Source organism: Ciconia boyciana, chromosome 25, assembly GCF_034638445.1.
Source record: "Ciconia boyciana chromosome 25, ASM3463844v1, whole genome shotgun sequence".
NCBI lineage: Eukaryota > Metazoa > Chordata > Aves > Ciconiiformes > Ciconiidae > Ciconia > Ciconia boyciana.
Window position 1 is genome coordinate 5,518,481 of NC_132958.1, and position 21,280 is coordinate 5,539,760.

General features: G+C 65.8%; 3 protein-coding genes across 10 annotated transcripts; 1 reads left to right on the top strand and 2 right to left on the bottom strand.

Annotated features, from left to right (window-relative positions):
* Positions 1 to 34: 34 nt before the first annotated feature.
* Positions 35 to 10,140, bottom strand: LOC140643900 (G protein-coupled receptor kinase 5-like). Of its 5 annotated transcripts, none has more exons than XM_072846213.1 (16): positions 10,052 to 10,140; positions 5,026 to 5,121; positions 4,765 to 4,872; positions 3,840 to 3,917; positions 3,516 to 3,616; positions 3,350 to 3,442; positions 3,194 to 3,257; positions 2,978 to 3,118; positions 2,709 to 2,899; positions 2,595 to 2,632; positions 2,308 to 2,397; positions 2,005 to 2,213; positions 1,786 to 1,923; positions 1,567 to 1,704; positions 1,338 to 1,469; positions 35 to 1,232 (listed from the first exon to the last, which is right to left on the bottom strand). In XM_072846213.1, exons 2-16 carry the CDS (start codon positions 5,044 to 5,046, stop codon positions 1,113 to 1,115), a joined length of 1,662 nt encoding a protein of 553 aa, XP_072702314.1. In that variant the 5' UTR covers positions 5,047 to 5,121; positions 10,052 to 10,140; the 3' UTR covers positions 35 to 1,112. The 5 variants fall into 5 exon arrangements, with proteins under 5 accessions (XP_072702314.1, XP_072702312.1, XP_072702313.1 ...); XM_072846211.1 differs by having other exon boundaries at positions 2,978 to 3,103; positions 4,765 to 4,877; positions 10,052 to 10,134; XM_072846212.1 differs by having other exon boundaries at positions 2,709 to 2,821; positions 4,765 to 4,877; positions 10,052 to 10,134.
* A 1,559-nt stretch (positions 10,141 to 11,699) lies between these two features.
* Positions 11,700 to 15,592, bottom strand: LSM1 (LSM1 homolog, mRNA degradation associated). 2 transcript variants are annotated; one of them, XM_072846238.1, is made up of 5 exons: positions 15,046 to 15,592; positions 14,579 to 14,647; positions 13,461 to 13,576; positions 12,370 to 12,713; positions 11,700 to 12,223 (listed from the first exon to the last, which is right to left on the bottom strand). In XM_072846238.1, the coding sequence occupies exons 1-5, from the start codon at positions 15,291 to 15,293 to the stop codon at positions 12,053 to 12,055; spliced, it is 948 nt and encodes a 315-aa protein (XP_072702339.1). In that variant the 5' UTR covers positions 15,294 to 15,592; the 3' UTR covers positions 11,700 to 12,052. The 2 variants fall into 2 exon arrangements, with proteins under 2 accessions (XP_072702339.1, XP_072702341.1); XM_072846240.1 differs by lacking the exon at positions 12,370 to 12,713 and having other exon boundaries at positions 15,046 to 15,321.
* Positions 15,282 to 20,930, top strand: BAG4 (BAG cochaperone 4). Of its 3 annotated transcripts, none has more exons than XM_072846235.1 (4): positions 15,282 to 15,397; positions 17,427 to 17,687; positions 18,051 to 18,293; positions 19,408 to 20,930. In XM_072846235.1, the coding sequence occupies exons 1-4, from the start codon at positions 15,323 to 15,325 to the stop codon at positions 19,909 to 19,911; spliced, it is 1,083 nt and encodes a 360-aa protein (XP_072702336.1). In that variant the 5' UTR covers positions 15,282 to 15,322; the 3' UTR covers positions 19,912 to 20,930. The 3 variants fall into 3 exon arrangements, with proteins under 3 accessions (XP_072702336.1, XP_072702337.1, XP_072702338.1); XM_072846236.1 differs by lacking the exon at positions 15,282 to 15,397 and adding an exon at positions 15,698 to 17,060; XM_072846237.1 differs by lacking the exon at positions 15,282 to 15,397 and adding an exon at positions 15,709 to 16,028.
* Positions 20,931 to 21,280: the final 350 nt, after the last annotated feature.

Sequence of the window (21,280 nt, forward strand, 5' to 3'; positions counted from 1 at the left end):
CCCCCCCGGTCCCCACACAAAGTCACCACGCGGCTCCGTTTGCAGCTTTCAGCTTAAAAATGTACATCCAGGCGCTCAACGTACAAATATTTACAACTGTTTACAAATGTACAAAACCGGATCGAATGTAAACCAAAGGCGCCAGAGGCAGAGATTCACCGGGGCCCAAAGGCCTGGGCACCCGCAGCACGGCCCCCCAGCCCGCGTGCGCTGCCCCTCGCACGCCCGTGTGCCTGCCCTTCGCACGCCCACGTGCGCTGTCCTTTGCACACCCTACCCCACCTGCACTGCCTGCCCCTTGCACGCCCACGTGCACTGCCTGCTCCTCGCACGCCCACGCGTGCCCGCTGCCCCTTGCACACCCAGCCCCACGGGCGCTGTGCCCTTGTGCACCCCACCAGTCCCGGGGCAAGGCTGGGACGCCCTGAGCTGTCCCGTGAGGATGGAGGGAGCCCCCTGCCCCACGCCCCCCCCCCAGCCCAGCCACGTTGGAGAAAATTCCCTTTTCTGAGCCCAATTCACATTGTGGTGGCCGGAGCAAGAGGGGGGGAGGCTGCGTCGCCCCAGGGAGGGGGTTCTGTCTGGGCGACCCCATCCCTCCCACTGTGGGGACCCTGCGGCACGACCGGGGGGAGCCAGGGGCGCCCCCCGCTCCAAGGCTGCCTTTGTTTCTATTTGGAGAGCAGATAAACCCGCAGCCCCCCCGCGCCCGCAGAGGTCGTGCACCGAGCTGGCGATAAGATAACGGGCTCAAACACAGCAAAAATAGGTCCCTGCCCTGGCCCCTTGCCCCGGCAGCGGCCGGGGGGGCGGGTGGGGGTGGTCCTGCAGCCGGAGCCCCCGAGAACAGGCTGGATGCGCCGTGGGGCTGGGGGAAAGGGGGCCGGGAGCTGCCAGGGTTGGGGTCAAGCAGGCTCTGCTCCTGCCCCAGTGCCCCCCCATCACCCCCTGCCCACGCACGGCAGCCCGTGCCGGCAGCCCGCACCCGTCTGCGCCAGCACCCTGCCTCGCCTCCGCAAGCATCCCCGGGCCGGTCCAAGACAACCCTGAGAGGGCACGGGGGGGCTGGGGGCTGCCCGGCCCCGGCGGCTCCCCCGGGACGGCGAGAGGGGTCAGGACGGTGCTGGTGCCGTGGCCGGGGCTCGGCAGGCGGAGTTGGCCGCGGGAGGGTGCGAGTTCACGGCGGCTGGGTGGGTGGGGTGGATGGCGGTGCCGATGGCGTAGTCGGCCGGCTGCGAGGGACAGACAGACAGATGGCAGGCAGTGAGCCAGGGGGGTCTCGGGGAGACCCCAGGGCATCCCCCTCCCCAAAAAAATACCCCCCCCCCGTCTCTCACATGGCGTCGGAAGAGCCTCTGCAGAAGGCTCCGCTTGGGGGGCTCGGGCAGCTGCCTCCAGTCCAGATCGGGCGAGCGGGTCCCGCTGGGTCCAAACACGTTGAGGTCCTTGAAGCACTCAGTCTCGATCATCTGGGGGGGTCGGGTCACCGGGGAGACAACAAGCATGGGCAGCCCTGGCAGCGCTGCAGCAGGGCAGGACCCCCCCGGTGCCCCGTGCCCCCAGTACCTCGTTCTGCCAGGGGATGGAGACGCTGCCGGTGGCAAACTTGGCGTAGAAATCGTTGTCGGTTTGGTCCAGGTTGACGCCCTTCACCGTGGAGAACTGCTCGATGTCCAGCACATCCTTGCAATAAACCGCCCGGGGCTGCGGGAGCCAAAGAGCCGTCAGCGGGGGGGAGTGGGGCTCACCCCCCCCGTGGGTGCCCACCCCTGCCCTGCCCCTTACGTCCGGCACGAAGGAGGGTGTCATGATGCCGGCCTCCAGGCGCTTGAAGTTGATGGTCTTGAAGAAGGGATGGCGCTTCACCTCGGCCGCCCCGTCAGCCCCGCAGCCCAGCCGCTGCTTGGGGTCCTTGGCCAAGAGCTGGGGAGGGGGACGGGCGGTCGTGGCAGGGGGATGGGGCCAGCCCCGGCCCCCACGGGGACCCACCGCTCCCCAGCTCACCATCTTGCAGATGGCCCGAGCATCCTCGCTGAACTTGTCCGAGTACAGCTCCTGGTCCTCCTGCACCCGCTTCTCCACCTCCTCCCGCTTCACCCGCTCCTTGCGGGCGCGGAAGGGCGACTGCCCCTCGATCATCTCGTACACCAGGCAGCCCAGGCCCCACCAGTCGGGGCTGAAGGCGTAGCGCTCGTTGTTGATCACCTCTGGGGCTGCGAGGCACGGCCCCAAACCCGTCAGCGGCCAGGCACGCTGCGGCACCGGGGCCCCGGGCCAGCCCGGCCGGCGCAGCCCCCCCACGCTCACCCATGTAGCCGACGGTGCCCACACGGCCACGGATGGTCTCGCCCTTGGGGATCTTGATAGCCAGCCCCAGGTCAGAGATCCTGATGTGGCCTGGGGCAGGGAGGGGGTGGAGGGCGTCACCCCAGGGAAGGTGCCCTGCACGGAGGGCAGCGTCCCAGGGAAGGGCCACCCCACATCCCTGCACGTCCTCCCCAAAACACAGCCAGAGACCTCCCAGGAAGCAAGCGCAGACCCATCCCCAAAGCCAAGAGCACGGGCAGAGCCAGACCCAGCAGCTCCCTCCTCACCATCATCATCCAGCAGGATGTTCTCCGGCTTCAGGTCCCTGCAGGGACAGACGGATGGACAGCTCAGCACGGAGCAGTCCCATCCAGCCGCCCCCGTGCCCACGGCCTGCTCACCGGTAGACGATGCCCTCCTGGTGCAGGTGCTGGAGCCCGCAGCAGATCTCCGCCGCGTAGAAGACCACGCGCTCATCCTCGAAGCCGGGGTTGCCCATGTTGTAGATGTGGAACTTGAGGTCGCCGCCGTTCATGATGGTCAGCACCAGGCAGAGGGCATCTTTCGTCTCGTAGGCGTATGCCAGGCTCACCTGCGCGCCCGCCCCGGCCGTCAGCACCGGCCCCGGCCCCCCCCGCTCCCCGGCCCCCCAGGAGAGCGCGACACACACCACAAACCGGCTGTTGACCTTCTCCAGGATCTGCTTCTCGTTCAGGGCCATCGCCTCCCCTTTCCGCTTCTTGATCCGCTTCTTCTCCAGCTTCTTGCAGGCATACATCTTCCCCGTGGCCCGCACCTGGCAGGCGCACACCTTGGCGGGGGGACGGCGGTGGGGTGAGTCCCCGCCAGCCCACCATCGCCCCCCCTCCTCCCCCCGTGGCCGTACCTCTCCAAAACCGCCCTTGCCCAGGATCCGGTACTGCCGAAACGTGTCCTTGGTGACCGACTGCCTGAAACGCACAGCCCCGGGCATGTCAGCCCTGCCGCCCCCCAGACCCCCACCCCCAAGGCCCCTCGGACCCCCCCCAGACCCCCCGCTCACCTCTCCAGGTATTTCCACTGCAGGAACCGGTCGAAATACATGCTGTCCCGGTAGTCGGCGAAGGGGTCCCCGCTCAGGTACTCGTGCAGGGGGCTGTAGGGGAAGAGGGGACAGTTGGAGAGGCCCGCAGCCCCCCCGGACGCCCGTCCCCAGGCAGGGCACTCACCGCAGGCAGCTGCTGAAGAGGTCCTTGCAGGGGCTCTTCTGCAGGTCCTGCAGGCACCGGCTGGCGTGGGGCTGGCCAATCTCGGGCAGGAAATCCGGGGACTGCCGAGGGGAGCAGACGGATGCACACCCACGCCCCGGGTGCATCGCTCCCGCAGCCCACCCACGATCCTGGCCGGGCGATGGGTGCCACTGGGACGCCCGGAGAGCAGGGACGCGGCTCCGTGGCCAGCAAGGGACCCCGCGCTGCCGCCCCTGCTCCCATTCCATCCTCACCTTGTCCTGCTCTGGCTGCCTGCGGGGGGAAAAGCCCCCCAGGACTCACCTCCTGCTTGAGGAACCGGCAGATGATCTCCTCGCCCATCTCCTTCCGCTTCTCATCTGGGGAGAGCTCGTAGTCTGCCTGGGATGCCCGGGGAGAGGAGGGTGCTGCAGACAGCAGCACTGGGCACGGCTCCCCGCCGAGCCCCCGGCCTCCCCAAACGAGGCACGTCTGCCCCGGCCGTGGGGCGAGGGAGCTGTCTGCACCCGCGCCGTGGGCAGCTGCCTGCACCGGGGGCTCGCGGTGGTGCCGGCAGCCTTACGTGGGCTCCCACGCTGCTCCCCGCAGCAGGCAGGGGAGCGGGGCAGGCGAGTGGGCTGCCAGACCCAGGCCCGCTGGAGCCCAGGCAGCTCTAGTTATTCAAAACGGGGGAAAAAAAATGTCCTGAAGAGCTCTGAGAGCCGGCACAAGCAGGGGCTGTTTACAGGCACGTGTTTCCCGTGAGCAGCCCCTGCGGCTGCTGGGTCTCTGCACGCCCAAGGGGCTCCGAGGCCCCGGGCAGCCCTGGAAAGCCGGCCCCGCTGCGCAGGGCACGCACCCGCTGCCGACACAAGCCACGCAGTAATGGGAAACACAGATCATTTTATGGGGCTCGCGTTTCCCACTCGCCAGCATCTGAAATCTCCTGGCACCAGGGTAAACCTCGCAGCAGGCGTGGATGGACTCCCCAGCGGCGTTTTGAGCTTGCTGGGACAGAGAGTCCCCTTCCTCCGGCACGCCCCAGAGAGGAACCCCCAGCGCACTGGGATGGGGTGGTCTCTGCCTCCCCTGCAGCCCCCCGGGTACCGCTCCGCTGCCCCGGGGTTCACCCCGCGAACCTGCCATGGGGCTCGGCAAAACCCCAACCAGCCCCATCCCGGGAAAATGCCTCTGCATGTCACCGTCCCCGAGCAGAGCCGGCGTGGTGGCGTCCCGCAGGGTCCCTCACCACGGCGTCCAGGAAGCGGATGCAGCGCAGGAGCTCCGGCCGCGTCTCGCAGAACTGCCGGAAGAGCAGACGGCCGATGGGCTGCTTCTGGCACAGGCTGCCGTAGTCCTGCTCTGCAAGGGAAGGCGGGACGTGCCACGCACCGCGCCGAGCACGTGCCGCGGCCCTGCGCCCGCCGTGCCCCCAGCACGGCCACGACCTGGCGCCATGCCGGGACCCGTGAGCCGGTTCTGCCGGTTCTCGGTGCCCTCCCCGGCTCACCCAGGCCCTTCCGCAGCTCATCGCACTGGCTGACGTGCGGGAACCGGAGGATCTCCCTCCACTTCTTGCTCCTGCCTTTCCGCTTGCTGCCACCTCCTGCAGCCGGGGAGAGGAGAAGAGGTCACGCCGGCAGGACGGGCACCGCTGCCCTGGCCCGGCTGGCGACAGGGGGAACGGGACAGCACGGCTCCTGCCCAGTCCTGCAGAGCCACCCGGTTTGGGGTTTGCCCCCATGCCACCACTGCTGGTCCCCAAAACCCATCGCTCACAGGCGTACCCGCACACCGCCAGCACCGAGGCTTCAGGCAACTCTAAAGCCGTGTGGGAAAACACGCCCTCAGCCCTGGAGAGGGCTCTGACCCCCACGGGGACCCTCGCCCTGAACGGCCAAGGGGATCCCCACCCGGCCACGGCTCCCAGCCCCGCTCCGGGGCAGGAATGGGATCCCCCTCGGCATCGCCCGGCGCCAGGGAAGGCCGAGCCCGGCGGGCGCAGGCTTCCTCCCCGAACAATGCCGTGGCCCTGCGTCGCTCCCTCCCGCCAACATCTGGTTTCCTTATCTCCCCACCAAGCCGCTCATCCTGCACATGGGGCTGCAGCAGCCCAGCCTCTGCCTCCTCGGGGACGGGGACTCTCCGGGGACGAGGAGGGGGCAGAGGGATGGACCCACAGCAGCAGCCGCTCCTCCCTGGGCTCGCGGGCGGATGCTTGGTGCGTGAAGTCATCCCTGCAGGGACCTGACATCAGCGCGGCTCCGAGCTGGTGGCCGGCCAGCACCACCCGCCGCCGGCCCCGGTGACGCCGAGGCGAGCCCGCGGGACGCCACGGTGCTGGGCTCCGGCGGGGCTGGTGTTTTGGCCGGGCAGAGCTTCCTGCCATCATCGGCTCACTTCCTCTGGCAGGAATAGCCCCGCGCCAGCCAGCGGAGCAGCTCCGCGGCGAGGGGGCGCGGGTCCCCGGCACTCTGCTCACCCTGACACCGGTGGCGCGGGGTCCCGAGCACTCGGCGCCCGAGGAAGAGGAGCAGCCGCTCCCCTCGCCCCGCGGGGCCCAGGCTGGAGCCCCCCGGGTGGCTGGCAAAGGGCTGATGCCCAGGCAAGGACCCTCCGCCCGCCCCAGGAGCCATCCGACACGGGAGGCCCAGGCAGCCCCGACCTCACAGGGATGCTCAGAGGCCGCGGCTTCGTGGCCGGGCTCAGCGGCACGCTGCCCACGCAACTCCCTCCCTGCCTCTTCCACTGACTCTGCCGGCATCAGCCCCCGGCACCCCGTGCTGCCCGACGCTTCGTGGCGCTCCTTCCAAATTTCAACTTGTTTGCTGCAACAATAAAAATAAATTAACGCTCGTCACCCACGCCCCAGGGCATCTCCCCCGCCTGAGCCCCGGGGACGTGCTCTCTGCCGGGCTCCGCCGGAGCTCGCTGCAGGCTCGGACGGTGTCGCTGGGGAAAGGCTGGGGGCCGGGTGGGAAGGAGGGGAGCTGAGCGCACGGGGAAGCTCACGTCCGAAGTGTTTTGCCTCTACACGTGCTCCTGCTGCAGCATCCTCCTTCCCCGGCCCGGTCCCCCCTGCAGCGTGCCAGCCACGGCACAGCCAGGGCGAGCGGGGAAGAGCACCGTGTCCCCAGCACGTCTCGTCCCCAGCGCGTCCCCGGGTGAAACTGCACCAAAACCGACCCAGGGCAGAGCCACCCCAGCTCCCACCGAGGCCGCAGGGCAAAGGGGGAGCGGGGCTCGGAATGGGACCCGCTCCTGCACCCGTAGTGTGCTCGGGCAAAGCAAAACCCGTCCTGTTCCCTGCCCAGCGCCTCCAGCCACCGTTGCCTCTCCCGCCCCAGCCGGTCGCTGCAGCAAGGGACGCCGAAACATGGGTCCCACCAGGACGTGGAGCTAGAGCCTGTACGAGACCCAAAGACCTCAAAGTAAAGGGGGAAAAAAAAAAACAACATTTACAATCCTTGTGCCGAGCCGGCACAAACCCCCCGGGCAGGCGGGAGCCCCGGTGAGTGCTGGGTCTGCTCCTGCCACACACGGCTGCTCCCGGGGGTTTCAGCTCCCCCTTCTCATCCCAGAGCATCAGGCTGCACCCCACGGCCCTGGACCCACGGCCCTGGACCCACGGCAGGCAACAGCAGCCCAGGCGGCTTTCCACGCCAGCCGGAGAAGGGGACGTCGCTGCCGTCTCCGCCGCAGGCAGCGCCCGCGCAGGGAGGGCACGCGTCCCTGCGGGCAGGGCACCTGAGGGGCCGGGCGGGCGCAGGCACCGAGCCCCCACCCCAGCCCGCTGTGGGGCAGGACCACCCCAGCCCACATCCCCGCTGCCGCCCGCAGCCCCCTGCGGAAGCGACGCTGCCCTCGCCTCGGCTTCCCAGGGCGGAGCCGGATCCCGGCAGCCAGCGGAGCCGCACGAAGGGCTGACAGCCCTTCCTGGCCCGGCGTGGGGTTGCAGCAGGGCAGGGGGCCCGGGCACGGCCACCCCCGCCAGCATGGACCCCTTGGTGCTGGGCAGCAGAGCTCCGACAGCCGCATCCCGGAGGTGCCCAGCCCCTCTCCCGCAGCATCCTCTGCAAGGTCAGGGCAGCCAGGGTGGAGGACATTCGGGGAGCAGCCAGCAGCCGTGCTGGGGCATCCCACCGCTGCCTGCTCCCTGCCTGTACGAACGAGAGCCAGGCAGCGGGAGGCAGCAGGAGAGATAAAAATCGGCGCTCGCCTCGGCCCTGCTCCCCCCAGGTGAACCACGCCGGGAAACCCCGCGAAGACGCTGCCGCTGCTGAGCTGACCGCGGCAACCAGAAAAGCTGCTGAAAGCAAAATAAAACCGTTCCTCAGCGGAAAGGAGCCCACGTACCAAATGGCACGGCACACGCGGGGAGGTGTGCCACACCAGTGCGGCCGTCAGCCCGAAAGCCCCACGGCAGGCAGGAGCGTACCCCCCAGGTGCCCCAGCACCGGCTGGTGTACGGTGAGACGGCACCGAAGCCCGGTGAGGTGCGGACCCGGCTGCCCCCGCCCCGGCAAGCCATAAAGCCTTACTCACCGCCTGCTATCTCCTCTGCGCCCGCACGCTCCTGGGTTTTTATCCCGGGCACTTCCGTGGGCAGACAAGCCCTTCTGGCTCCCTCGGCTTTAGGAGCCCTCGGGGACACCAGCTCTCCCTCGAAAGCTCCAGCGGCCCCAGCAGAGAGCTGGCCTGGAAGCCCAGGGAGTCCGGCCGGCCAGAGACCCCTGCAGCCCTCGTGGGGCCAAGCAGGGGGAGCAGCCCCCCCAGACCACCTTTCGGGGGGCAAAGCCCCCGGGTGCGCAGCAGGAAGGGCCACGAGGCCGAAGCGCGGGGCCCGGCAGCAGAGCAAGGCTCTTTCGAGGGGTGCAGCGGGCAGCAGCAGCCCAGGGAGCCCCTCAAACCACAGAGACCCCAAACCCACAGCCCAGCCCGGTGGTGGCACCCACCCACGCCGCATCCGAACGCTGGGTCTGACGCTGCCCGTGGTACGGGACCGCTGCTGCCAGCACCCCCAAAAGCACCCAGGGGTGTGGGGCCGCCTGCCCAGGCCAAGCCCCCCACAGCACGCCCCGAGGACGGAGGAGTTTGGCCAAATGCAATTACAGGCAGCGGCGGTGGCTGCTCCGGGGTGCCGGGGCTGGACCTTCCAGCACGAGGCCGGCCTGCGACCCCCAAGCGTGGGGACCCCCTAGCCATGGCTGGCGGGCTCTCAGCTTTCTGCTGAGGCGGCTCCGGTTCTCCCCACACCGCCGGGGAGGGAAGCGGCTGCCCGCCTGGGACCCAGCCCTCATCCCGCTCTGCTTCCCGGCTTCCGGCGCCTCTCGCAGCCGTCGCACACGGACATTAACCCGTTTGGCACCCGCGGCGGCAGAGCCCCCCTCGCCCTCGCTCCCGAGGCCAAAACCCCCTTCTCCAGCTCTGGCTCGGACGAGGCTCCAGCTCACGTGGGCGGCCGTCGTGCACCCCATGGGACAGGAGCAGGGTCCAGCCCCGAGCAGGGAGCGTGGCTGCGAACGCCTGGATGGCCGCTCCAAGCTCCCGACACCAAACCTCTCTCTCCCCGGCGAGGGCACCAGCACCCCTCCGGCCCCTGCACGTGAGCCGTCCCCGCGGCATCTCCAGTGCTGCTGGAAGCAACCGCGATGGGGGTAAGGAAACCTTTAGAAGACAGGGATCTCAAAAAAAAACCACGGGATCACCTCCGAGCCGCCCTGTCCCCCGCCTCGCCCGCAGGGCTGTGCCAGCGCCGGTGGCTCTTGGGACCGTTTGCTTTTCGGTCACAAAGGTTTAGTGACGAGGGCGCTGGTTTTCCAAAGGAAACCAAAAGCAAACAAAGGCGCCCGCGCTCCCCCGGGAGCCCATGCCAAGCCCCGCTTTTGGAGGGGTGCGGACACCCGCAGCCTTTTGCCCCCCAGGCCTCGGCCCAGCTGCCGGCAGGGCTCAAGCTGGGGCAGCGGCACCGGCACCACCGGCACCTCCGGCACCACCCCAGCTCCGCCGGTGCACTGGCAAGGCCGTGTTTTTCCTGGCAGCGCCCGTTTCGCTCAGGCCTGCACCGAGCCGTCCTGGCACCAGCAAAGTTTTGCTCGCGCGAGTCCCATCCACGCCAGACGCGTCCTGCTGGCATGGACGGACAGACGGACGGACAGAGCGGCTCTCGGCCAACCCGCGTCCTGAGCCCGGGGCGTCTTGGCACACGCAACGCTCGGGGAAACGGCGCCTCGATCGCTTTTTAAATTCTCTGCCCCGCGTCCCCGGGTCCGCAGGGTGGGTGGGACAGACGGACGGACGCGTCCCACAGCACCGGGTACGGCGGCGGGGCGGCCGTCCCCTCCCGGGAGCTCGGCGACGCCAACCGGGATGAGCCCACCCGGGCACCCGCCACCCCGCACGGAGGGGTCCCGGGGTGCCCACGGGGGGGTGCGCGGGGTGACCCGGGCCCAGGGCGCCCGTTAGGAGGGGGACGCAGGGCGGGTGCGTGGGGAGGGGACCGGGACCGGGCCGGGCCGGGCCGGGGGACGCGGTACCTTCGCGGGCCTTCAGCAGGACGGTGTTGGCCACGATGTTCTCCAGCTCCATGGCGCGGCGGGGGGGGGGGGGGGCAGCGGCGGGGGGGCCGGCCCCCCGCCCCCACACCATGCCCGGCCCGGCGGCGCGGGGCGGGGCGGTCCGGCCGCCTCCCGCCGCGACCGGCCGCCTCCGGGGGTGCGTCACCGCCGTGACGTCACGTGCCGCCCCCTGGCGTCACGGGCTTATGTAAGGGGCAGCGCCGCGCCCCGCCGCACGGGAGCGCCCACCCCACTTCGGGGCACCCCCCCCCCCCCCGGTGCGGGGGTCGGGTCGGGCAGCAGCGGCTCCTTGCACCCCGCACGGGGGTGCGGGCACCGGGCTGCAGCGGAGCAGCCTTCCTCCTCCTCCTCCTCCTCCTCCTCCTCCCGCTCAGCCCCCAGGAGGGGAGCCCTGTCCCAGCCCGCGCCTCCAGCCGCCCCAATCGCCCCTCACCCCAACCCCCCCCGCTGCCCCCCAGAGCAACAGGAACCGAAAGCCGTTTCCTCCCGGCGGAGATCTCCCGGCTGCGGCCGCCGCCGGCTCCAAACCGGTTTGGGTTTTTTTTGTTAAAGCACGAAATCGCATTTCCTTGTTTACGCCTTTTCTACCGCCCGACTCGCAATATCCCAACTCCAGCCTCCGCGCGTAAACACAACGGGGAAGAGGCGTTTGCTCCCCAAAAGCGAGAAGCCCACGCCGCGGGGTGCAGGGAAACATCGCTGGGGGTCCCAGGCAGCGAGGGGGGGCCCGGCCCCGCCCGTGCTGGCCGGTCGCGTCCCAGGAGGGCTGCAGCCAGACCTGCCTGTACTCGGTCCGTGCCCCCGTGAGCGCAGCAGGGCTCGTCCTGCAAAGAAACGAGCCGCTTTGGAAGAGAAAACCCACTCGTGGGGACCCCCCCTCTGCTCCCCTCCCCCCCCCCAGCACAGGCGCTTCCCTGAGCGAGCATTTCACTTTGGGGGGAAATGAACTGAAAGAGGTTTCGCAGGGAGCGCCTGCTCCGCTCACCGCCGAGGTTTGCTCTTTCCTGCCTGCACGCAGAAGGGCTCCCACAGCCTGGCAGCTGCCCAAAGCCAACCCAAACCCAGCCGCTGCCTCTGCCACTCGCTGCCACCGCCGCGGCACAGGAAGGCTCCCGCCCGACGCTGTCACCGAACGCCCCGACAGCATCGGGACAAGCTCGACGCGAAGGATTCCTACCTGCTGCAGCCACGCCAGCTCCTCCAAAGCACCGAGGTGAAGAGACACTGCCGGAGGTGGAGGGGCTGCCAGTGGCCCAGGTGCGGCCAGTGGCCCAGGTGCAGCAGGGCCAGCCCAATTGCAGCAGCTCTTCGTCAGCAGGTAATTAGGGGAGCAGCCACAGCCTGGCTGGGAGGAGCTGGGTAGGGGGGAGCTGGTGGCCCATGTCAGGGTGCGGGGGGGGAGGGGGGGTACCCAGGTCCTGCTCCCCATCACGGAGGGAGCGATCTCGCCACATCCTTGAGCTTTTCCTCAGAGCGAGCCCACCCCACGGCACGCCCAAGGGTCTTTCCCCCTTGCGCAGCGCCCAGCGGGGACAAGAGTTGGCACCGAGGGTGGTCGCCCAAGAGAGGGGAAAGCGTCAGGACCCGAACACAGGCAAAACCATCGTTGTTGAGACCAAGGATTTATTTACACGTCAAGGAAAACTCTCACCCAGAGTCACGTGAGGAGGAAAAAGCAAACAAACCCAAAGGACCAAGCGATTTGCCTCCTGAACACAAACGCTCGCGTTCCCCAGCACGCCTGGCCACCTCGAAGGGCGGCCGAACGCCTTCTCTCCTCCTTCTCCGCAAGGAGAAACTAAAGGCATGATTTTTTTTTTTTTTTAGTTATCTGCGCCACAGAAAACACAATCTGAAAATAAAAACCACCTTTCCAAAGAGTGGATCACGCCCACGCGTGGGCGGGTCACGGAGCACCCCTTGCTCTGCCGTGGAGGAAAGGTCCGAGGGGCAGCACATTTAGTACTCGTCCAGGGTGTCCACCCGCGGGACGGAGAGGCCCCGCTCCTTCAGCGCCTGCACTTTCAGCTTCTCCGACTCCTGCTTGGCCTGCTGCTCCACCCGCTGCTCCTCCAGGATCTCCTCGATGGAGACCTGCTGCAGAGGCGTGTCGCTCTCCTTCTCCAGGTCCTGCAAGAGAAACAGCCCCTTTAGCACCGCGAGGCAGCCGCCGCGGCCGAGACGCGCAGCTCTGCTCATGGGACGCTCCGGGCATCGCTCTGCCCGCGGGGCAGCTCGGGGCTGGGCCGACGTCACCTCTGCTGAGCGCATCTCACCGGCCAGGGCAGCGCCGGTCTGGAGGGGCCAAGAGCCAGCGGGGACGGCAAAGGTCTGGGGCGGATCTGCACTCGCGTCTCCACTGACGCACGCCCCTCACGTGCTTGGGCTTCGGTGACATCCGAGCGCTTCCTATGAGCGCCTGGCCAGGCTCTGTGCTCCCGGGGAGAGCGGGCATGGCTGCACCACAGATGAAGTGCTCCGTCGCTCTTGCCAAAGCTGTTGGAGCAGGACGGTTCCCGAGGCGAGCAGCCGAGCTGCGGCAGGGTCTGCCTCCCAAGCGCTGCGCTTACCGGCTCGAAGGCAGCCCAGGGATTTGGTCCTGTGAACGCTTGGGCTCTCCCTGGGTCATGGTCACAGATTTGCACGTGCCAGACAGTCTCCTCCAGGCGAGCCCCGAGGCCCCCGACCGCGGCGAGCCCGTGCCCACGCATCTTCCAGGAGTCCCGTCAAAAGGCACAGGCGATGCAAAACAGAGGTGCCGGAGGCACCCCGAGGGGTGGGGATGCAGGCAGGGACCCCCAGGACACCTATCCATGGGAGAGGGCTCCTGGGGAGCAGCCGGGCTGAGCTCAGCCCAAAGGGCTGAAGCAAACAGCGAGCAAGATGGTGCTCGACCCCTCCCGAGCCCATCCCGGACGGTGTCCCCTGGTGCCGAGCCAGCAGGGAGGTGACAGCCCCACAGGCAGCCACTAATGACGCTCTCCAGCAATGCCACACACAGGCCGGGGCTTCCCCACGTCTCCCGCCGCTCGCCAGCCCACACGTCGCTCTCTACCCCTCACGTCGTCCCCGAGGAGCCGCAGCTGCGGGACGGCACCTCTGCCCCGGGCATTTTCCGGTGCCCGGGCATTTTCACCACAGCTCAGCCTGAACCGGCCCCGGGAGGGGGCTCAAATTTCCCCCCCACAACGGGACAGCAACCGTATTTCACAGCAGACAGACAGACGGACACCCGGCTCCGGTGTCCGCCTCGGCAGTGCTGCTTAGAGTCCCGTCACCACAAACACCACCAGCTCAGTCCCAAACCGCAGCGGAGCTGCTGCCCCGGGCCAGGAGCAGACAGAGAGAGAGCGAGCCGCTTACTTACTATTTCCCCCAGCAGAACAACGTTCTCGCCTCTCACAACAAAGATGCCCCGAGGGATGTCCCCATACTTCTTGCCCACGTGGATGCGCTCCACAGTCTGGTGCAACACCAAGTTTGCTGCAGCGATGAAAACAGAGAGAAAATAATCCATATTTTGCTGTGTTTTCTAGTATAAAGAGTGTCTCACCCCAGCCAGGCAGAAAGCCCAGAGCAGCGACGGCACCGGCGCTTTCACGCCTCTCGGCGGGTCCTCGGAGCCGGATCACCGCAGGCACCCACCGTCTCCCCGGCTGAATCGCAGCGGCCGCAGGGACAGATGCGGCACCTCGGGAGCAGCGGGGCAGCTCCCACGCCACGAGGCAGCCTCTGCCCTCCAGCTCCCACAGCCTGCGCAGGCAGGACAGCGAGCTCAGACCACGGGGGCCTGAGCCCACCCAAGCACCACGTGCCGATGACGGCAGAGAAGACAACGGCGTTGCTGGTGCCGCAGGTTCTGAGCAAGGACCGAGGCACTCGGTCGCGAGCACAAACATCACCTGCGTGTGTCTCGGGCTATTTCTGCCCAAAAAGGGATGCCAGAGCATCAGGGGATGCAATCAGGAGACGGAGAAGCACCCGGTTCTGGGAGAGGTCTCCGTGAAGCACCAAGTCCGGGGCGACACGCAGGCGGGGCGCTCAATCCCCCACGCAAACACGCTCTAAAACCGCGGCCTACAGTCACGTCTCTCTACGCACACCTAAACTGATTTCTTTTAGATTTCTTTTAAACCTCGCGTCGTTTTTAGCCAAGGAAATGCGTGCTCCTGCTCAGGACCGGTGCGCGGGGGGGTCGTTACTGCAGCCGCTGCACCAAGCGGGGACCACGCAACGGGGAACTCTCACCAAATCCCAACTCCTCCTTCGCCGTTAAGCCACGGTTCGGGAAGGGCGCTGCTCCGGTAAGCACGGCCCCGACGGGCGCGGGAGCATCGCCCAGCTCATGCGAACGGGCACTGCGGGGCTCTCCTCTTCCTCCTCCTCCTCCTCCTCGCCAGCCCCCGCACGCAGCTGGCACCCGAGCGTGCCCAAAGCCCGGCCCAAGCCTCCCGCAGCCCCCAGCAGCCCCCGCTGCGGACGTACCGAACTGGTCGATGCTGCGCAGGAACCCGATGAGCGTCCGGCCGTCCCGCAGCAGGACCAGGTGCTTCTCTGTGGGAGAGGGAGAGCGGGAGGGTCGGCCGCGGCCACGCGTGGGCGTTAACGCCCCCCCACTCCCCCCAACACACGGTGTGGGGAAGCCAGAGATGTGCCAAGCACGTAACTGCCCCAGCAGCGCGGAGGGGAGCGAGGACGCCTTCCGCAGCAGCCCCACGCGAGACCGGTGCCCACGGGGGGCAGTTCCCCTGCGGAAAGAGGGGGGCCGACCGCCCCACGGCGGGGCGGCACCCACGGGGAAGGGGGGCGGGGGGGGAGTCCAACCGCCCCACGGGGGGCGGCAGCCACAGAGGACGGGAGCTCCAGCCGCCCCACGGGGACCAGCCGCCCCGCGGGGAAGCGGGGCACCAGCCGCCCGCCGCGGGAAGGGCCCGGCGCCGGGGCGCACTCACTGTCGATGTCCTGGATGAGGCTGGCTGTGCCGGGCATGTAGTTCATGGTGCCGCCGCGCCGCCCCCAGCGGAAGCGCCGCCATGCGCCGGTGCCGCCGCCGCCGCCCCGGAACCTCCCCGCCGCCGGGCGGGGCCCACCGCGGCGCTGCCCTTTTAAGCCGCGCCGGCCGTGCGCGCGGGGCGGCCGCCGATTGGTCGGCGCCGGCGCGGCCTGGCCGCCGATTGGCGGCGGGGCGGGCGGCGGCCATTGGCGGCGGGACGGGGCGGGGCGGCGGCCATGGAGCCCCGCGGCCGCGCCGCCGATCCGGGCCCGCCGTGGCCCCCCGGGTCCCCCCGCCCGCCGGCGGCGCAGGTAACGGCGGGGGCGGCGCGGGGCCGGCGGGGGGGGAAGGCGGCCGCCCCGATCTCCGGCCGTTGAGCCGAGCCACCGGGGCTGGAGCCCGCCCGCTGCCCGTCCCCGGGGTGCCGGGGCCGGGGCCGGGGCCGGGGCGGGGGCACCGCGGTCTGCGTCCCCTCGGGCCGCAGCGGGGCCGGGGCAGAGCCCCGCGGGGCGCGGGCCCTTGCCGGGCGGGCGCCGCCTCGCCGCTGGCTGCCCGCCGGGGCCGTCCCGCGGAGGAGGGCAGGGCCGGGCCGGGCAGGGCCGGGCGGCTGCCCGCCTCTCTGCCCCCCCCCCGCCGAGGGGCAGCCGCGTGTCCCACCTCACGGGCGTGACCGGGACGGCTCCGCCACCCGCGTAAGGCGGCAGCGGGGGACGGAGCCCGGCTGTCCGTTCCCCGCGCCCCCGAAACTGCCCCGGCCCGACAGGCAGGGCAGCGTCGCCCCGCTCGAAGCCCATCTCGTTCCTCCTCGGCGCTGGTTGATGTTTCTCGGCTCTCGTAGCTCGGTTTCCACAAGGATCCGTTTGCGTTCAAGAGCCGCTCTCCCGTCCCGCGGGGCTTGGGCAGGTGTTTAACCGGAGAAAAACACATGAGACGGCGAACGTGGTAAAGTTTTACCTTCGTATCCAGTTCAAGGTGACATTTCTAGGGCGTGCATTTTAATGAAGAGATCACCGGGGACGTGCCGCCATCCTGGGTTGGTTTGCCGCCGACACGACCGGTGAGAGCTGGGCATCGCCGGCCAGGATGCGTCCCGGTCCCGGCTAACCGGCCCCTCACCGACAGACAGAACTGCCTCTTCCCCGGGGCCTGAGGATCCGACCCCTGCCACGTCCCCCTCCTTCAAGGCGCGGCAGACCAGAGGTGCCAGCCACGTCGGCAGCGGCATTTGTACGGCAGACCCCACCGGCAGAAAGGAGCCGGCAGCGCCAGGGCGGCCGCTCGGGGCAGAGAGGGGGGAAAAAAGCGTCTCCGGTCCCGCTGTGCCCCGGTGCCATGATTTGCTCTTCCCGGGATCTATTGTTTGTTGTTGTTATTGCAGCAATAGCTTGTTTTAGGGGCCATGGCGCAAATACTGTGAGAAGGGAAAGGCTTTACTCTTTCCACAGAGGTTGTCTGCTGTCCAGACATAACTGTGGTTTGTTTTAATCCTATGGGACGCGTAGGTTTGATCCATCTCTTTCATAAATCCTGGCGCGCAGGTGACACAACCTCTCCTCCGTGAAACAGCTCGCGGGCAAAAATCCGCTTTGCCCAAAGCTACGGGGAGTCACCCGTGAGCTCCTGAACTCCTAATGCTTAATTGTCGCCTCTGTGGTTAGGTGGAAGCTCACGTTCAATATACATTGATTACTTGAATGTATTCAGATAAATTCTCACAAATGTTCTGGGCGTACAGACCTTGCGTACGACAAGTTCTCAGACCCGGCTGCTCCCACGGCTGCGGCACGACCTGCGGCTCGGTGATCTGACCACCCTGCTCCTCGGGCCCCAGAACTGGTCCATCTCGTCCGCTTGCATCATTTCTGTTTGCAGACTGAAAGAGGAAATGAACTTTCCTGGAGTGTTTTTCATCCACCAGTCGGTGACTACATGCACGTGGTTGAACCTCCGAAGAGCTGCTTGCTGGGAGGAATTGTACGCCTGTTTCTGAGCGAGGCTTAGCTGAGTGAAGCGTGGTTAAGCTTAGCGTATCCCCTCTTCCCGCCCTCCGGACAAATCTATCCCCCTGAGATGCCCTGACACTGCCTGTCTCCCCGAGCGTGCCGTGAGGGCAGTGGGACCAAAGCGCGAGGCAGGCAGGCTTTTATTGACAGTGGCCAACAGAAAGCCACGTTAGAGCAGGAAAACGGGGGCAAATCAGCTTGGGGTTGAAGGAACCCCCTAGTTAAACGCTGCAGGAAGGGTCAGTCCTTTCCCCGGGCTGCTGCTGGGCCAGACCGGAGCCCCTCTGCCCCGTGCCTGTGGCCCATCACCTTTCCTCTGCTCTTCCCTCCTCCCCAGGCAATGGATTCTCCCTACGCAAACGGAGCCTACAGCCCCCCGTACCCTCCGGCTCCCGGCGCTGCCCCGCACTACGCCGGCCTGCCGCAGACACGGGGGTACTACTGCTCCGGGCCCCCGCAGACCCCCTACCCTGCGGAGTCCACGGGCATGTACCGGCCCCCGTCGCCCGCTCCCCCCTGGAGCTACGCCCCGCCGGACTGCCCCACCGAAGGGCCCTCTCTCAGGAGGCAGCAGGTTCCTGGCTACTCCCCACCGCAGGTAAGAGGCCGGGCACCGGCCAGAGCAATTTCCAGCCCCGGTGTCGGTGCAGCTGCTGGACTTGTGCTTCCCGGGGCATGAGAAGTCGTTTTATGGGGCCGCAGCGGAGGAAAAGCCCGCAGTGCATCCTCCGATGGATCCGTGGGTCCTAATGGCTGTTGTGCCTTGAGCAGCTTGCCCTGCCTGGTTTTATTCTTATAAAACCTGGTGGTCACCCCATTCTCCAGAGACTCCAAGCTTGGGGGCTAGGAGAGCAGGAATCGGACAGGCAGCCTGATGCTGGGGCTGTTCCCAGGGCTGTCTGGAGGGAATGGTGCTTGGAGTGACTCCGGGGGTAACGCCTGTTCCCCCCTTTTCTTGCAGACCCCAGGAACGCCCATCCCACAGTATCCATACAGAGACAACAATCCAGGGGTCACACCGCAGGGGCCTCCGCCACAGCCCAGACCCCCCGAGGACACGTGGGCTCCCCCCACCATCTACGGGGTGCAGCCGCGTTACGCCTGGCCCGCTGCTTCGGCGCACGGGAACCCGTTCGTCTCCGAATCGCACCCATCCTGGACTGGCAGCGGAGCTCCTTCCCACCCTCCCGCGTGGGACTCAAAGGTACAGCTGATGCTTGCACAGCGCGTGCCTCCGCTGGGTGCCGGCTGCGGTCAGACCTCCTAGATCATCCAGCTTTCCTCCAAGCCTGCCTCTGTCTCCTGGGAATGCCCCTTTCTGCGAGCACAGTTAGTTTAGGTAGAAACAAAGCAGCAGGTATCCAGAGCACTGCCAGCGAAATCTCCTATTTGCATACAGAAAACCAAAATCCACGGCTGTAATTCCAGAAAGGTACTGGAGATACCAGATGTCCCAGGGCAGGTCTTGAAACGGGGCAGACCTTGTCCAGCTCTTTTCTCTCAAGCAGCAAACGCTGTCAGAAACCCTCCCGTAGAGCGCGGGACTAACCTGCGGGGCAGTTTGCAGACTCTGGTAGTCCTCTACAAGTGCTTGGTTTGGGCACAGTCATCCTCTACTGAGGAATGTTTTAAGCAAAAAATCTAAGGACATGATGCATTTGGTGGGGTCTGTTCATCTCGGCTTCCTCTGGGTTTGATCAGGAGTCAAATGACTCTCCAGAGATTGGGTCCCCAGGCAGCAGCACTGGGATATGCAGCAGCAGCCCTGATGGGGGGATGTGTGGATTCGGGGGTGCGGGCTGCTGTTATTTGGGAACGGTTCAGAAGTGTGCTACCTGCAGAGAAGTGTCTTCTCCAGAATATCCAAATGGGACCATGTCAAAATCTATTTAGCATCTCCCCTGTTCATGGGTAACGAGTGTTCAGTGGCTCACGCCGTTTCTTCTAGACACGTGCCCCTTGCCGGGGATCTGCTCTTTAACGGCCAGGGACTGGAGCGTGGGGCCCGTGTCCCTCTTTGGGACTTCTCGCAGGAACCAGCCCGCTTGGCAGGACACAGGGTGCCAGCCTGCAGCAACGTGATGTGTTATGGCATCACGGTGTGTGACAGTCTCGAAAATGCTGCCCAGATCCCTGGTAACGTCATGCATAACGCAGTCTGCCCTCTCCTCCCAGGCATGCACACCTCACAGCAGTCACGGTGTCACCTGCTGCCCAGTTCTCTCAGCCCTGCTTGCTGGCCTTTTGAGTGCAAGATTAAAAACCTGGCTTTAAGGGAAATGCGCTTAAAGATTTTTTTTTTTTCCTTCTGACTGTAGGATACTGCTTACGACAAACCTGAGCAAAGCGCAAACCATCACAACTACTATTCTGATGTCAATCACCAGCACTCTGGGACAATGAATCACCACAAGCCAGCCACTCCGCTCAACGCCAAGCCATTCCCCTCAAACCCCAAGGTGCAGTACAGCGCACAGCCCCAAATGTACGACAGTGCATCTCGGAAGCTTCTGGCTGGGAACCGGGAGCCTGGCTTTAAACCTGGTGACCAGCCGTCAACAAATTCTGCAGCCATCCAGCCAGAGATTCAGAGAATCCTCCACGTTATGGGGGAGGCTGAACAGCTGGAGCAAGAGGTGGATGAATTTGTAGGAAAAAAGACAGATAAATCCTACCGGCTTCTGGAGGAGATGTTGACCAAGCTGCTGTTGGAACTGGATTCCATTGAGACTGGTGGCCAGGACAGTGTTCGGCAGGCCAGGAAAGAGTCTGTCCACAAAATTCAGGCCATACTGGAAAAACTGGAAAGAAAGGGATTGTGAAAGCACATCAGCCACAACACACAGCCTGTTGTTGAGGTTCCAAAGAGTTTTAGTTCTGTTAAATCTCAGCTCTTTCTGCTACGCACTATCGACAATGGAATAGCAATAAGCCCCGAGTTAAAAAAAACAAACAAACCAAAACCACCAACACACACCCCCCCCCAACCCAGAAGCCCAGCCCCAACAAATAACTTGGCAATGGACAAAGTAAGAGAGGTCTGAAGCAGCAAACTGAATTGTTTGTTTGTTCCACGCTTTGGAAAAGCAGAACCATCCGAGGTACTTAACGCTGTAGAGGTCTCCGTGGGGATCTGCATCCTCTTCATCAGCGGGAAGAAAATCACTGTACAAAGTTCCCCAAACCAGGCCCAATCTAGAGGTGCCTCCTGCAGCCACAGCAGTTCTTTAAACAGCTGGAACACTGCTCAGATGTGGTCACAACAGTACTGCAACATGCAGCCACAAACCAGGACTCTGGGCTTGTCAGTCACTGCGTGTATTTTCAGCTTCAGCTTCCTCGCCATAAAAACTTGTGTGTCATTGTGGGGTTTTGTTTGGTTTTAGTGCGCTCAAGCAGCTCCACTGAAGTGCTGCAAAAAGGGACCATGCTGGCAGCCCGGTCAATGCAAGCAGATGTCACGTCGTGCTGTTCCTCCTCTGTCGTGAAGAGCCAGTCCGTGGTGTCCCCCGCGGACACGGGAACGCAGCCTGGAAATCTCAGCTCTGCCACTGGAAAGGATGGGCACGAGCAGAGAACGATGTCAGAGCAGAGCAACCCGAAACGGCAGGATGCTCAGAAATGCCTTCCAGGTCACTTGGGTAAAAATCCACTTTTTAATGGTAACGTCCTTCCACATACTGCAAGTTTTGTATTCCACTGCAACGCTGTACTGTGGCACTGTACAATACGGAGGGGAAGGGAACGGCTCGGCCTATGGTTAACCTTCTGGTTACAACATGTTAAGTGAATCATTACTGTGTGTGACGAGATAATAAACGCAGACGACTTTTAAATGTTATTTTGTAATTAAGATGTCTCAAAGTCTCTTTTCTTTAAAAAGAAGTTGTGGGCAAGGTTGTGCAACTCAGACTTGTCTGTAACCCAAACACCAGCCAGGCTGTCTCGGTGGCTGAGGTTAGGGATAAATGCAGCAAGTTACCTCCGAGAATGCTTGTTTGGGGAGCGCCCCGGGGCAGTGGCCCCCATCACCTCCCAAGCGGTGCAGATGTTCCCGGAGCCTTCGGCCGCGGCTCTGGGGCGGGTGGCCGTGTTTTGGAAGGGGTCTGGAAAGGGTCTTGGCACGCCCGAGGCCGGGAGTGCCCTGACCGTGCGCTCTGCAGGCTGACGGCCAGCCGATGTCCGGAAAGC

Excerpts from the sequence above, each read along its gene's own strand:
- LOC140643900 (XM_072846210.1), bottom strand. The coding sequence starts at position 10,103 with ATGGAGCTGGAGAACATCGTGGCCAACACCGTCCTGCTGAAGGCCCGC. Across the intron at positions 3,918-4,764 it reads TCCGCTTCCTGGACGCCGTG|GCAGACTACGAGCTCTCCCC; the intron begins GTGAGGGACCCT and ends CGGGCATCCCAG. Across the intron at positions 1,705-1,785 it reads CACCCTCCTTCGTGCCGGAC|CCCCGGGCGGTTTATTGCAA; the intron begins GTAAGGGGCAGG and ends TGGCTCCCGCAG.
- LSM1 (XM_072846238.1), bottom strand. The coding sequence starts at position 15,293 with ATGGCCGCCGCCCGCCCCGCCGCCAATCGGCGGCCAGGCCGCGCCGGC. Across the intron at positions 14,648-15,045 it reads CCTCATCCAGGACATCGACA|AGAAGCACCTGGTCCTGCTG; the intron begins GTGAGTGCGCCC and ends CCTCTCCCACAG. Across the intron at positions 12,224-12,369 it reads GACCGGCGCTGCCCTGGCCG|GACCTGGAGAAGGAGAGCGA; the intron begins GTGAGATGCGCT and ends TTTCTCTTGCAG.
- BAG4 (XM_072846235.1), top strand. The coding sequence starts at position 15,323 with ATGGAGCCCCGCGGCCGCGCCGCCGATCCGGGCCCGCCGTGGCCCCCC. Across the intron at positions 15,398-17,426 it reads CCCGCCCGCCGGCGGCGCAG|GCAATGGATTCTCCCTACGC; the intron begins GTAACGGCGGGG and ends CCTCCTCCCCAG. Across the intron at positions 18,294-19,407 it reads CTCCCGCGTGGGACTCAAAG|GATACTGCTTACGACAAACC; the intron begins GTACAGCTGATG and ends TTCTGACTGTAG.